The 14,469-nt window shown below is 51.6% G+C and overlaps 1 protein-coding gene across 1 annotated transcript; it reads left to right on the forward strand.

Annotated features, from left to right (window-relative positions):
• Nucleotides 1-5,232: 5,232 nt before the first annotated feature.
• Nucleotides 5,233-6,074, forward strand: LOC123040843 (embryogenesis-like protein). The gene has a single exon (XM_044463590.1). It carries the CDS (start codon nucleotides 5,293-5,295, stop codon nucleotides 5,701-5,703), a length of 411 nt encoding a protein of 136 aa, XP_044319525.1. The 5' UTR covers nucleotides 5,233-5,292; the 3' UTR covers nucleotides 5,704-6,074.
• The last annotated feature ends 8,395 nt before the right edge of the window (nucleotides 6,075-14,469 follow it).

Raw genomic sequence — 14,469 nt, forward strand, 5'->3', positions numbered from 1 at the left:
GCTGTCAGTTGGTGCAGTTCTAAACAAAGCGTTGTAGTGGGTTCTACATGTGAAGCGGAGTACATAGCTGCTTCAGAAGCAGCAAATGAAGGAGTCTGGATGAAGGAGTTCATATCCAATCTAGGTGTCATACCTAGTGCATCGGGTCCAATGAAAATCTCTTGTGATAATACTGGTGCAATTGCCTTGGCAAAGGAATCCAGATTTCACAAGAGAACCAAGCACATCAAGAGACGCTTCAATTCCATCCGGGATCTAGTCCAAGTGGGAGACATAGAAATTTGCAAGATACATACGGATCTAAATGTTGCAGACCCGCTGACTAAGCCTCTTCCATGAGCAAAACATAATCAGCACCAAGGCTCCATGGGTGTTAGAATCATTACTGTGTAATCTAGATTATTGACTCTAGTGCAAGTGGGAGACTAAAGGAAATATGCCCTAGAGGCAATAATAAAGTTATTATTTATTTCTGTATATCATGATAAATGTTTATTATTCATGCTAGAATTGTATTAACCGGAAACATAATACATGTGTGAATACATAGACAAACAAAGTGTCACTAGTATGCCTCTACTTGACTAGCTCGTTAATCAAAGATGGTTATGTGTCCTAACCATGAACAATGAGTTGTTATTTGATTAACGGGATCACATCATTAAGTGAATGATCTGATTGACATGACCCGTTCCATTAGTTTAGCACCCGATCGTTTAGTATGTTGCTATTGCTTTCTTCATGACTTATACATGTTCCTATGACTATGAGATTATGCAACTCCCGTTTGCCGGAGGAACACTTTGTGTGCTACCAAACGTCACAGCGTAACTGGGTGATTACAAAGGAGCTCTACAGGTGTCTCCAAAGCTACATGTTGGGTTGGCGTATTTCGAGATTAGGATTTGTCACTCCGATTGTCGGAGAGGTATCTCTGGGCCCTCTCGGTAATGCACATCACTTAAGCCTTGCAAGCATTGCAACTAATGAGTTAGTTGCGGGATGATGTATTACAGAACGAGTAAAGGGACTTGCCGGTAACGAGATTGAACTAGGTATTGGAATACCGACGATCGAATCTCGGGCAAGTAACATACCGATGACAAAGGGAACAACGTATGTTGTTATGCGGTCTGACCGATAAAGATCTTCGTAGAATATGTAGGAGCCAATATGAGCATCCAGGTTCCGCTATTGGTTATTGACCGGAGACGTGTCTCGGTCATGTCTATATTGTTCTCGAACCCGTAGGGTCCGCACGCTTAAGGTTACGATGACAGTTATATTATGAGTTTATGCATTTTGATGTACCGAAGTTTGTTCGGAGTCCCGGATGTGATCACGGACATGACGAGGAGTCTCGAAATGGTCGAGACATAAAGATTGATATATTGGAAGCCTATGTTTGGATATCGGAAGTGTTCCGGGTAAAATCAGGATTTTACCGGAGTACCGGGAGGTTACCGGAACCCCCCGGGAGCTATATGGGCCATAGTGGGCCTTAGTGGAAAAGAGAAGGGGCTGCCCAAAGTGGGCCGCGCGCCGCTCCCCTCCCTTGGTCCGAATAGGACAAGGAGAGGGGGCCGGCCACCCTCTCTCTTTTCCCCCCTCCGCGAATCCTATTCCAACTAGGATTGGGGGGGTTAGGCCGGCCGCAACCCCCCCTTGGTCCTTTATATACTGAGGCAGGGGAATCCCAGAGACACACAAGTTGATCCACGTGATCTTATTCTTAGCCGTGTGCGGCGCCCCCAGCCACCATAGTCCTCGATAATATTGTAGCGGTGCTTAGGCGAAGCCCTGCGACAGTAGTACATCAAGATCGTCACCACGCCATCGTGTTGACGGAACTCTTCCCCGACACTTTGCTGGATCGGAGTCCGGGGATCGTCATCGAGCTGAACGTGTGCTAAAACTCGGAGGTGCCGTAGTTTCGGTGCTTGATCGGTCGGGCCGTGAAGACGTACGACTACATCAACCAAAAGCTTCCGTTGTCGATCTACAAGGGTACGTAGATCACACTCTCCCCTCGTTGCTATGCATCACCATGATCTTGCCTGTGCGTAGGAATTTTTTTGAAATTACACGTTCCCCAACACGAGCCACCGCATACCTCACCCACCGCTGAAGCCACGACCGACCGAATCACTTGCGGTGGCGTACAACAGGGAGAGTGGATCACGCGGGAGCCGACCGATAATAGGTCGACGGCTGCCGCAGGAGGACGCCGCATGCACTCACGCGAAAGTGTGCCGCCCCGCGGATGGGAAGGGCCTCGACATCGAGGGGGGCCTCTTAGAGCCAGGCGGAGTCGCGAGTGACAAAAACGAGCACGCCGAGACGGATCTCGCGGCCCAAAGACAAACCACCGCCGGAAACCATGTTGATGAAGATCGGAAAAACTGCAACCTCACCGGAAGTCGCTAAGACGCCGGCCCCACGGTGGGCGCCAACTGTCGTGGGAGCAAGTCTGACAGTAAGAATAGGGGGTACGTAGGAGGAGGCAAGGCCCTAGGTACGGCAAGGTTGTGCACGCAATATTTACGAGTTCAGGCCCTTCTCGGAGGAAGTAATAGCCCTACGTCTCGGTGCCCGGAGGCTTTGTCGACTAGATTATGCGTGAGAGTTATAGGGGGTGCGAACCCTTGTGCCAGAGGAGGGCGGTGGCTTATATAGAGTGCGCCAGACCCCTCCAGCCCCCAGTTACATAAGGTTCAATGTACGTTAAGGCAGGGGCGTTATTGGTAACGCTAGCTATGAATGATTATAAATGATCTTTAAGACTACGGAGTGAACGCCTGACCGTTGCCATCCTAGGGTGACTTTAGACCTTCTGTACTCCGAGTGTTTCTTCATGTGGTCGGGTGACTCTATCTTGATCGAGTGGAATTGGGGTATCCGAGTGGGATAACTGGTTGAGTGGCTTGCACTTTAACTTGGTTTCAGTCAATATCTTCTGTTGTACTTCAAATGACTTTGACTCTAGGGAAGTGTCCTTGGGTAGGGCGTCTAGGTCAGGCCTATGACCCTACCCTAAGTACATGGCATCGTCGCCTCAAACGTCCACGAATGCGCCCGTCCGCGGACACTTATCGGTCATGTCTCAAATTAGCTATTTTGCATTCACCTCTCTCATATTTCATATCCTAGATCCACGTCGTCTCCCGACCAGTGGGTCGGGCCGAGGACCCTTATGGTGGTTCACCAATGGGCCACCTCAGGCAGACCACAGCGCATACAAGACTCCACATGACTTGGCGCACAAGACGAGGACTCTTCTAAACCCTAGGACTCCGATGCATATATAAACCGGGGCCAGGTTAGTCGATAGATCAACTCATATTCATTAGAACAATCTTGTGGTAGATATATGTACTCTGTACTATCCCCCATATGAACACAATCAAAAGAAGGACACAGGGTTTTACCTCCATCAAGAGGGCCCGAATCCTAGGTAAAATCCCGTGTCCATGTTACCATCGTTCCAACCGGTTCGAAGGAGGAGACGATCTTCGGACCACCGAGTTTGATGGCGTTTCCGACTGGGACCCCTTCGTCAGTCCGACGTGGCGGGCGTGCCCGGGCGCCCCCATATCCGCCCCTTATTTGGGCTGGATATGGGGGGTGCCGATCAGTCCGGGCATTCGAGGCCCATTTGAGGCGTCCGTCTGGGTCGAAGAAACGTGTTCGGTCAGTGACCGGGCGGCCCGCCCGGGCGTATGAGGCGGGTTTGAGTGCCCCGACTGTAGATGCTCTAATTAGACGAGAAGCGCCACTAGGCTTTCTCTCTCTAATTTTCTTACATTTTTTCTTCCTCGACGTCGAAGCTTTGTCGGACTACTACTTCGGAATGCATGGATACTTAGAGGGCTCTCGTCTTGGAGAACAATTCTCGCGCTGGGAGGTGTAATCTAGGTGTGGGAATCGACGGGATGCCCCGGCTCGTCATTTGCTTCCGCTACTCTTCCCCGTTGATGAGTTTGATCGTTACCGCCATCTTCATAGTGTTTCCGGGTGTGATCATGTAGCATAATTTTTTTGCGTAGCACGTTCCCCTACACTCCTTTCATCTTATCTCTCTCGGCACACCACCTCTTCCCTTTGACCTCCAGACCAATGGTCGAGGCTAGCTGGGGATGGTGGAAGACCCTTTCGCCGTGCCTCCGCCACGGAGTCGCAAACTTGTTGGACACATGGGGTGCCCGCTGCATGGCCCACATTATGTTGGGAGGGAGAGCCTCAGAGTTCTCCTCGACATGGAGGACACGAAGGAGGAGGAGCAGCCACCCGCGCCTGCTGCGGGGCTCGCTCTACAGTAGCCGAAAGCGCATTACAACACCGTCATGGTGGAGACGCAACCGGAGAAGCAGACGCTGCCGGTCTCCGCGTTTCAGATGCTACAGGAGAAGCAGTGGTACAACTTGCAGCTCCTAGAGCACCATCGACTCACGGATGGCTAGATCACCGGCGAGCATGCGAACGCGAAGGTCATCACGGGCATGCTCGCACAGAATCCGGGGCATCACGGATGAGCAGCGGACGATGTACGAGTCCGTGTGCAGTGCTTGCGCCATCCGTCGCGAGCGGTGACGTCTCCGCATCAATGAGGCGTAGTACGACTGCATGTTCGGGGAGATCGCGGCGGAGGTGAACACAGATGCGGTGACGGACTGAAACACTGCCAACGTCGGCAACTCCACGCCGTTCGAGTCGGGCTAACGAACATGAGGCTGGACCTTCCACGTAGATTGCTGAGCTCATCTCCATGGGCGACGTTGCCGTCGACGGGCTCCAACAGTAGGGCATGGGAGCAGACGTGCCCATGTCCGACATGGATAAAGACCCTTAACTTTTGCTATGTACAATATTAATGAATTTTTTTGTCCAATTTTATTTGATGCATCGGGGTGTATGATCGGTTCTCTTAAAACTATCCGTGGACATGTTGTACGGATATTTGCCATGTTTTTGTTTTGATGTAGGACCTGATAAGTACCGAGCGTCAAGTACGAAAACATGACAATTCCGAATATTTTGGATGACAATTTTAGTAAGCGCGATGGTGACAACCTTAAATGTCAAGCATGACAACTTTCGTGCTTTAATTTATTTTTGACAGAAACTTATGATATATCCTACCAAATTTGCTATTACGTGACTGAAAATGTCATCGAAAAACCGAATGGCACGAATTGTGGCACTTGTAATTTGGGTTGATGTATAGTGTTGAAGATGCCCTAACCACCGACAGGGAAGGAGAAGAGAAAGAGAAACCCACCCCCGCAAGCGAGGATGCACCGAAACCCTCGCGTCCTCCTCCGCGCCGCCGCCTATCTCCTCCGCCCCTCCACCGCCGCCCCGCAACCCCTAACGAACGCCAGACCTCCCCTGCCACTTTCTCCGCGGGGCCTCATCCTCCCTGCACAACGCCGCGCCTTCTCGACGGACTACGGCAAGGACGTCGACGAGGTGAACCGCAAGTTCGCCGAAGCGCGGGAGGAGATCGAGGCTGCCATGGACAGCAAGGAGACGGTGTACTTCAACGAGGAGGCCGCCTGCGCGCGCGACGCGGCCGGCGAGGCCCTCGGCGCCTTCGACGCGCTGCTTGCGCGGGTCCCGCCCGCAGACGCCGACGCGCTCCGCAGGTCCATGGGGCTCAAGATGGAGCAGCTCAAGGCCGAGCTCAAGCAGCTCGAGGAGTAGTGGTTGCTCCAGGCCGTTCTTTGATGAGCGCATCGAGGTCAGAGATTTCTTCTTTTGGGAACAAATCTTGGCGATCTTTGTTTTAGTTAGTACTTATATGTTCCTATAGTAGTTCCTGGATATTCTGATTGGGAAATAAAATTAAGGCTGCACTTCATTCCTGTTGTGGGAGATTACATTTGGAGCTAATTGTCCATGCTGATGCAAATTGGTAGCATACAATTTGTACCAGCAAAATTGGTATTTATGTTCATTCTGGATTGATGGAGCCTCAGAATTAAATTAGAAGAGCGAAGCATGTAATTTGTTCCTGTGCCAATTGTGATATTATTAATTGAGGTTAACAGTTAAAAAGGATGGTCATATTTGCATATGCCTTGCTTGATAATTTCTTCTTGAAAAAAATTGAGCAAGGAGCCAGGGAGATAGGATAGATATGTTAACTTCAGATATGTAGGTGCGTGGTGAATGAATGGAATGTGACTGGCGCAATGCTGTTATGATAGACAAGAGGGTTTTAAGCTGCAACTATCATTTGCTATCTGTAGTAATGCTTGGGAAAACTGGCAGCTTTTGATGACATCTTTTCTGACAAAAGGCAGTTTACACTGCTTTCGTTACAAATAGATAGGATAGGAACAGAGTTTTACAGCCCAGGCACTAAACCTGAGTGAAATGCTCCCAAAGAAGGAGAAAAGAAAACAAAACGAAGGGGGAAACAGGCAATCTCGCATTTAATCAGGCTCACAAGGATGGCCGGCAAGCAGTAGGACACGCATCTGGCCAGCCTCAGTCGACATCTGAGCCTCCATCTGGAGTTTCCGGAACAAAGTGGTGACTGAGCATGAGTGATGCCTGAAGACACATTCATTCCTTTCTTTCCAGATTGACCACCAAACGAGCGCCACGATCGATCTCCGGGACTTGGCTGCATCTTGAGTGAGACCCAAGGAGCTACGGTCGCACCAAGCAGTCAAGAGTACCATCAGGTTTTGCCGGAATGAGACTAGCCAGTTGCTGCAACTTGTCCAATACTAGACGCCATAGCTCTGAAGCAAAAGGACAGATCGTAAAAAGATGCAGTGAGGGTTCAGCAGCAGTTAAGCGCATCAAGCACCTGGGGTCATGGTCCCAGCCATGGCGGGCAAGGTTATCCGCAGTTCAGCATCGGCCTTGCCAAGCTAGCCAAGTGAACAATTGACATTTGGGTGGAGCATCACAATTCCAGGCCATCTTGGCAAAAGGTGGCTTGATACAACCTGAGAAGTGCAGAGCATAGGCCGAGCTAGCACTGTAGGTGCCATTAGCAGTCCAGAGCCATGTCAATGAGTTTGGCTGGCAGTGGTAAGCTGAAACTGATGGAGATTGTTCCACGTCCCCAAGAACTGGAGTAAGGAAGCTGCAGTCAGATCAGCCTTGAAGTGACGCAGCCATTTGTCCTGTGCCAAGGCATCTTTAATTGTGATCCTACGCTACGTGGAATCGTGCATTGACGAAATAGCTCTGTGTATTTTATGCTGAAACTTGTTTTATTTAACCAAGGATCCGTTCAGAATTGGGTTGCCGCACCATCGCCAATGTTGAATCTGATGGAAGCCACAAACAGGGACTTGACGACATCATTCACAGGCAAAGGCAGCCCTATCCACGGCCTCGAGCTGTCCATCCAAGACAGCCATAGCCAACGACAACAAGGTGCATCACTCTTTAGGAGAAGGTTTGGAATACCCAACCCGCCACAAGTGCACTGGAGATAGAGCTATTTCCAGTTCACCAGACACCTACCATGAGACAGAGTTGTTTCCAGTTCACCAGTCACCTACCATTAGACGTCTCGGCCTTGTTAGCCCAAAGAAAACCCCTGCAATCTTTTTCAAACTTTTTCCCCAGCCAAATTGGGTGTGTGTGTGTGGGGGGGGGGGGGGGGGGAGGGGGTCAATGGCCATTAGTTGGAAGGCAAGTTCAACTTGTTCCATGAAGTTGTTTTTACGTTGAAGCTTATAAAAAATGGCCTGATAATGGACCCTCTTCAATCTCTTGAATCCGAGAGGCATGCCCAAGTAGGTGCATGGGAACTCATTGAGCGAACATGCATACCCAAGTAGGTGCATGGGAACTCGTTGAGCGAATAGTTCAGCTCTGCAGTCAACTGTTAGCCGTCAGTGTTGTCACATCGGATAGGTCAAATGCCAAATGAAAATGTCACGGCCCGGCTGATTGTCGCGCAGGTTGTAGGTGTGGGAGGTAGGAGGTCGAGGGTGTACCCCTCGTCGGCCTATTGTTGGAGAAGGGGGTGAGGAGGGGCGCCGTAATGCAGGAGCAAGGGAGGTGAGGGTGTAGGTTATTCTCTGCTTGACGTTTATTGATCCCAAGGGCTGGCTATATATAGCCTAATTACAAGACCAGATTACAGACTCCTACTAGAATTGGGTGTTGGCAGGGTAACCTTTTTCGGGACTAAACCTTTCCAACTAATACCCAAACTCCTAATCTAAAATGACTATAATTAAACAAGGACATATTTTTATGCAGGTACAGGGCCGGCCCGCACAGGTCCTTTGCGCCTATAGGGCTGGCCCCACATGACATCTCCCCCTCCATTTTGAAACAACTCGTCCTCGAGCTAGAAGCTTGGATAACGTTCGCGGAAGGGTGTGACATCCTCCCATGATGCAGCAGACGCCGGCTGGCCCTCCCAGTGAATGAGCACCTACTAGGCACCCCGAGCAATACGAGCATGCAATGCTTGGACATGGGTTGGATGTACTCGACCCTGAAACAGAGGTGGAAGCATCGGCGGAACTTCCGGCGGCGGACCATGGTGCTTTTCAGGACCTCGACATGGAAGACATTGTGAATGCGGGCGCGTGGGGGCAGCTCCAAATGATAAGCAACCGTATCGATTTTAGCGAGGACTTTGAAAGGCCCATAATTTTTGGGAGCCAATTTCCCTTTGGCGCCTACTCCAAGGAACCGACCGATGCTGAAGACGGAGCCAAACCCATTCTCCAACATCAAAAGAAAGGGCCCGATGCTTATCATCATAGTAATGCTTGTACTGTTGTGTTGCCTGAAGGAGACGATCACAGATGTCGAGTAAGAATTGATCGCGGTTGACGATCTGCCGTTCCACCGCCTGATGGCGAATCTTGCCCGGCGTATAGTCCCGGAGTGAGGGGGGATCCCGTCCATAAATCACCCTGACAGGAGTGTCCTTCAATGCTGAGTGGTACGAAGTGTTGTAGCAGTACTTTGCCCAAGGCAACCATTGGAGCCACTGCCGTGGGCGATCCCCAGTTATGCAACGAAGGCACATGGTGATGACGCGATTGACGGCCTCAGATTGTCCATCAGACTGCGGATGGAAGGCTGAACTCATGTGCAAGCGCGCATGGCGGCAAACAAAGCCTTCCAAAATCCCGAAGTGAAAACCACATCCCTGTCCGAAACGATGGATGTTGGAAACCCATGAAGTCGGACAATGTTGGAGAAGAAGGCCTTAGCAACAGACTCTACAGTGTACGGATGCGCCAATGGGATGAAATGCGCATACTTGGAGAAACGGTCCACGACGGTCAGGATCACACTCTTGCCGCCCACCTTCGGAAGTGCCTCAGTGAAATCCATGGAGATGTCTTCCCAGACACGAGGTGGCACTGTCAAGGGCTGCAATAAGCCGACTGGATGAAGCTGCTCCGTCTTGTTGCGTTGACAAACCTGACAAGCACACCTTCGGTAGTGCCTCAGTGAAATCCATGCAGATGTCTTCCTAGACATGAGATGGCATTGTCAAGGGCTGCAATAAGCCGACTGGATGAAGCTGCTGCGTCTTATTGCGTTGACAAACCTGACAAGCATGAATATACTGCTGAAGTGATGCCCTTGCTTGCGACAGATGGAAATCCTGGCGAAGACGATGAAGTGACTTCTGGATACCTTCATGGCCCGCATCGTGGGCTGCAGCCAGGACCTTCCCGAGCAGTGGCGACGCGGGTGGCACATAAGCCCGTTGCTGGAAGGTAACAACACCATCAATGAGAGCCCAAGGCTGGCCTAACTCATCAGATTCTAGTTGTTCCTGGAAAGTGACGAGCGCCGGGTCCGTGTGTGCAGCCTGACGGAGAGCTTCAAACAGATCAAAGGAAGACCCGGATATGGCGAGTGCCTGGCCGGCAGGAGCATCACGGCGAGAAAGAGTGTCAGCGACGATGTTTTGGTGGCCTGGTTTATATTCCACCGTGAGGTTGAACCCCAACAGCTTGCCCACCCAATGATGCTATGGAATGGTAGCGAGGTGTTGGTCCAACAAAAACTTCATGCTGTAGTGGTCAGTTTTGATGACAAACGCACGTCCCCAAAGATAGGGCCGCCAGTGGCGCATGGCGTGCACCAGACCAATGAGCTCCCGCTCATAAGCGGCGAGAGAAGCATGGCACGGAGCGATGGTTTTGCTGAAATAGGCAATGGGGCCGCCACCTTGATGTAGGACTGCCCTGAAACCAGATCCAAATGCATCACATTCCACAATGAATGACACTGCAAAATCCGGCAGCCGAAGCACAGGGGCGGTGGTAAGAGCTGTCTTGAGAGCTTCAAAGGCGGTAGTCGCCGCAGGCGTCCAAAGAAATCCGTCTTTCTTGTGGAGCGCCGTGAGGGGAGCTGCAATGGTGCCAAAATCCCGGATGAACTTGCGGCAGTATCTTGCCAGTCCTAAGAAACCACGCACAGCACGGACGGTGCGCGAAACTGGCCAGTCTACCACGGCTAGAACCTTGTCGCTGTCCGTGGCAACTCCTATAGTGGAGATGACGTGTCCCAGATAAGCCATGGTTTCTTCCCCAAAGGAACACCTGGAGCGCTTGAGAAACAGCTGATGTGTGCGCATAGCCTCCAAGACGAGCACATGATGTAGGTGATCCGACCAGGACGAGCTGTAGATCAAGATATCATCGAAGAACACAAGCACAAACCGACGAAGGTAGGGATGTAGGCGTAGTTCATGAGTGCTTGGAACGTCGCTGGGGCATTGGTCAAACCAAAGGCCATCACCACAAACTCAAAGAGGCCCTCATGTGTGCGGAATGTCGTCTTGTGGATATCCTCAGGGGCCATCCGAACCTGGTGGTAACCCGACCGGAGATCCAGTTTGGTGAAAAAGTGGCGCTGTTTAGTTCATCCAGAAGTTCATCGACGACGGGAATTGGAAACCTGTCCTTGATGGTGACAAGGTTGAGACCACGATAGTAGATACAGAAACGCCAAGTCCCGTTGGCCTTTCTGACGAGTAGAACGGGGGATGAAAATGCGGAAGAACTAGGACGGATCAGACCACGAGCCAGCATCTCTGAACATTGGCGCTCCAGTTCATCTTTTTGAATCGTTGGGTAGCAGTAGGGTCAGACAGCAACCGGTGGTGTCCCAGGAATAAGATGAATATGATGGTCATGTGCGCGCTGCGGCGGCAGGCCTTGAGGGTCGGCGAAAGTGGCCAGAAGGTTGTCCAGGAGGTCCTTGCCTTCGCACGCATGTAGGTGGGTAGGCCGTCCGAGAGAGCTGAGGCCCGACCACTCCACACGGTGATCCAAGTGCCAAAACGACATCCACTGCGTAGTGAAGTCCCAGAGAATTGGCCCAAGAGTTTTGAGGAATCGTGTACCAAGGACGATGTCGAACCCGCCCAATGCAATGGCATGCAGATCAACAACGAAACACTCCTTGTCAATGGTGATCGCAACCTGCTAAAGGAGTCCCCGACATGTCACCTTATCGCCATTGGCGACCGTGACTCCCAAGCGACGATTGGAGGAGAAAGGTAGCCCGACGATGGTGGCCAGCTCTTCGTGGATGAAGTTATGAGTGCTGCCCGAATCAAGCAAGGCGACCAAGTCACGGTCCCCGATGCGAATAGTGACCTGCATTGTGTCGCTGGTGGGAATTCTGGTGACAGCCAAGAACGAGATTTGTGCCTCCTGGAAATCCTCAAACCGCTCTTCGGTGTCAGTGGACTGAATGCAGAACGGCCGTTTGCAGTGATGGCCCCACGCGAACTTCTCATCACAATTGAAGCAGAGACCCTTAGCGCGTCGTTCATCTATCTTGGCCGGCGTGAGTCTTTTGAAGACGAGCGCGGGCGTGGGGTTGGAGGAGTCTGGTAAGGCCAGACTAGATGCGGCCATGGGGTGGAGTGGATGGCTGGGCCGGTCCGGGGTGGCTGCGGTGCTGGTGACAGTATTGAGGTGCTCAAAGGAGATTGCTAAGTCCATAGCCGCGTCCAAAGTCGCCGGTTTCATCATCTCGACCTGAGTTTTCATGGGCTCACCCAAGTTGTTGGTGAAGATATCCCGCTCATCGTCGTCGGCAATGGGCGCACCCGAGAGAGATTCTTTAGAAATCGCTTGGAGTACTTCGCTACGGTGCCGAAGCGGCGGGTGGAGATCAGCTCGCCAAAGGGGTTGGCGCGGGTCGGCGGTCCGAAGTGGTTGGTGATTAGTTTTTGAAACTCGGTCCAGGACGGCCGCTGGCCTAGCTTTGTCTCGAGGTGGCCATACCATAATGCGGCAACATCGGTGAGGTGGTAGGAGGCGAGCCACGTTTTATCCGACTTCGGCGTTCGCTGCCCGAGGAAGAAGAGATTGCAGCGTGTCAGCCACGGCCGCAGATCGCTGGCCCCTTCAAAGAGGGGAAAATCAATCTTGTAGAGGCGCGGAGCCCGATCCACCTGATCGGCCGTGGCACCTGTGTGGGACGCCGCCTCTGAGGGCCGCATGAGCCCGAGCCACCCAATTGAGGCGTGCCCTTGCCTTCCAGCCGAAGGAGGGCCAGGTTCTGCGGGCGCTGCTGCTGCGACGTGTCCGCCAGTTGGCCTTGGAGGGTTTTGAGCGTCTTGGCGATGGACTGGAGGGTGGCGCGGTCCTCAATGCGTTCTGTCCGAGCAATGTGGTTTTCCTCAGAGAGGCTGTTCAACGTGGCGATCATGGCCTCATGATCCTCATGCTGTTTGGTCGTGAGGTCTTTTAGTGTTCGCGGCAGGGGCGGCGACGGCAGCGGAGACATGGCCGTTGGGATCGACGACGAATCTAATACCAAGTTGTCACGGCCCGGCTGTTTGCCGCGCAGGTTGTAGGTGTGGGAGGTAGGAGGACGAGGGCATACCCCTTGCCGGCCTATTGTTGGAGAAGGGGGTGAGGAGGGGCGCCGTAACGCAAGAGCAAGGGAGGTGAGGGTGTAGGTTATTCTCTTCTTGATGTTTATTGACCCCAAGGGGTATTGGCAGGTAACCTTCTTTGCGACTCCTACTACAATTGGGTGTTGGCAGGGTAACCTTCTTTGGGACTAAACCTTTCCAACTAATACCCAGACTCCTAATCTAAAAAGACTATAATTAAACTAGGACATATTTTTAGGCAGGTGCAGGGCCGGCCCGCGCAGGTCCCTTGCGCCTATAGGGCTGGCCCCACATGACAGAAAAGGATCACATCATCGGCATTGAAAGAGACCCTAATCCTGGCGATATTGGGACTTTGGGACCAAGAGAGGTAAGCACCGCAGCTTCTTCGGCAGTCTTGAGCATTACCAGCACAAACATGAGAGGGGACAACAGATCTCCTTGGCGGAGCCTGTAACGCCTTCGATGCGGCTATATCTCCCACGTGTCAAAGCACGACTTAGAGGCATAACTGCATTGAAAGCAATGTCGCAAGTGAGGTAATCTTCACACAACCCATGTAATACATAAGGGAAAGAGATACATAGTTGGCTTACAATCGTCATTTCACACAATACATAAATAAAGCATTACAACATCCAAATACAATCAGGGCCCGACTACGGAGCCAAAATAAAAGAAGAACCCCAAATGCGACACAGTCCCCGATCGACCCCAACTGGGCTTCACTATTGATCAACTAGAACGAAACAACACAAAGGACAAGATCTTCATCGAGCTCCTCCTTGAGCTTGGTTGCGTCGTCTGCACGAACTCATCGGCACCTGCAAGCTGGTTTTGGAAGTATCTGTGAGCCACGGGGACTCAGCAATCTCACACCCTCGCGATCAAGACTATTTAAGCTTATGCATAAGGTAAAGGTATGAGATGGAGCTGCAGCAAGCGACTAGTATATATGGTGGCTAAACATACGCAAATGAGAGCGAGAAGAGAAGGCAAGGCACGGTCGTTAAAAAACTATGATCAAGAAGTGATCCTAGAACAACCTACGTCAAGCATAACTCCAACAACCGTGTTCACTTCCCGGACTCCGCTGGAAAGAGACCATCACGGTTACACACGCGGTTGATGCATTTTAATTAAGGTTAACTTCAGGTTTTCTACAACCGGACATTAACAAATTCCCATCTGCCCATAATCGCGGGCACGGCTTTCGAAAGTCCATAACCCTGCAGGGGTGTCCCAACTTAGCCCATGACAAGCTCTCACGGTCAACGAAGGAATAGACCTCACGAAGGAATAGACCTCCTCCCGAGACATTCCGATCAGATTCGGTATCCCGGTTCTTCAAGACATCCTCGACAATGGTAAAACAAGTCCAGCAAGACCACCCGCTGTGCCGATAATCCCGATAGGAGCTGCACATATCTCGTTCTCAGGGCACACCGGATAAGCTAAGCGTACAGGAGCCTACGTAACCCAAGTTGCCAAGGGATGGCCCTGCATGGTGCTCTGGGTTGGACCAACACTTAGAGAAGCACTGGCCCCCCGGGGGGGGGGTAAAATAAGATGACCCTTGGGCTGGCCTAACCCAAGGGAAA

Source organism: Triticum aestivum, chromosome 1A (genome assembly GCF_018294505.1).
Source record: "Triticum aestivum cultivar Chinese Spring chromosome 1A, IWGSC CS RefSeq v2.1, whole genome shotgun sequence".
Classification (NCBI taxonomy): Eukaryota; Viridiplantae; Streptophyta; class Magnoliopsida; order Poales; family Poaceae; genus Triticum; species Triticum aestivum.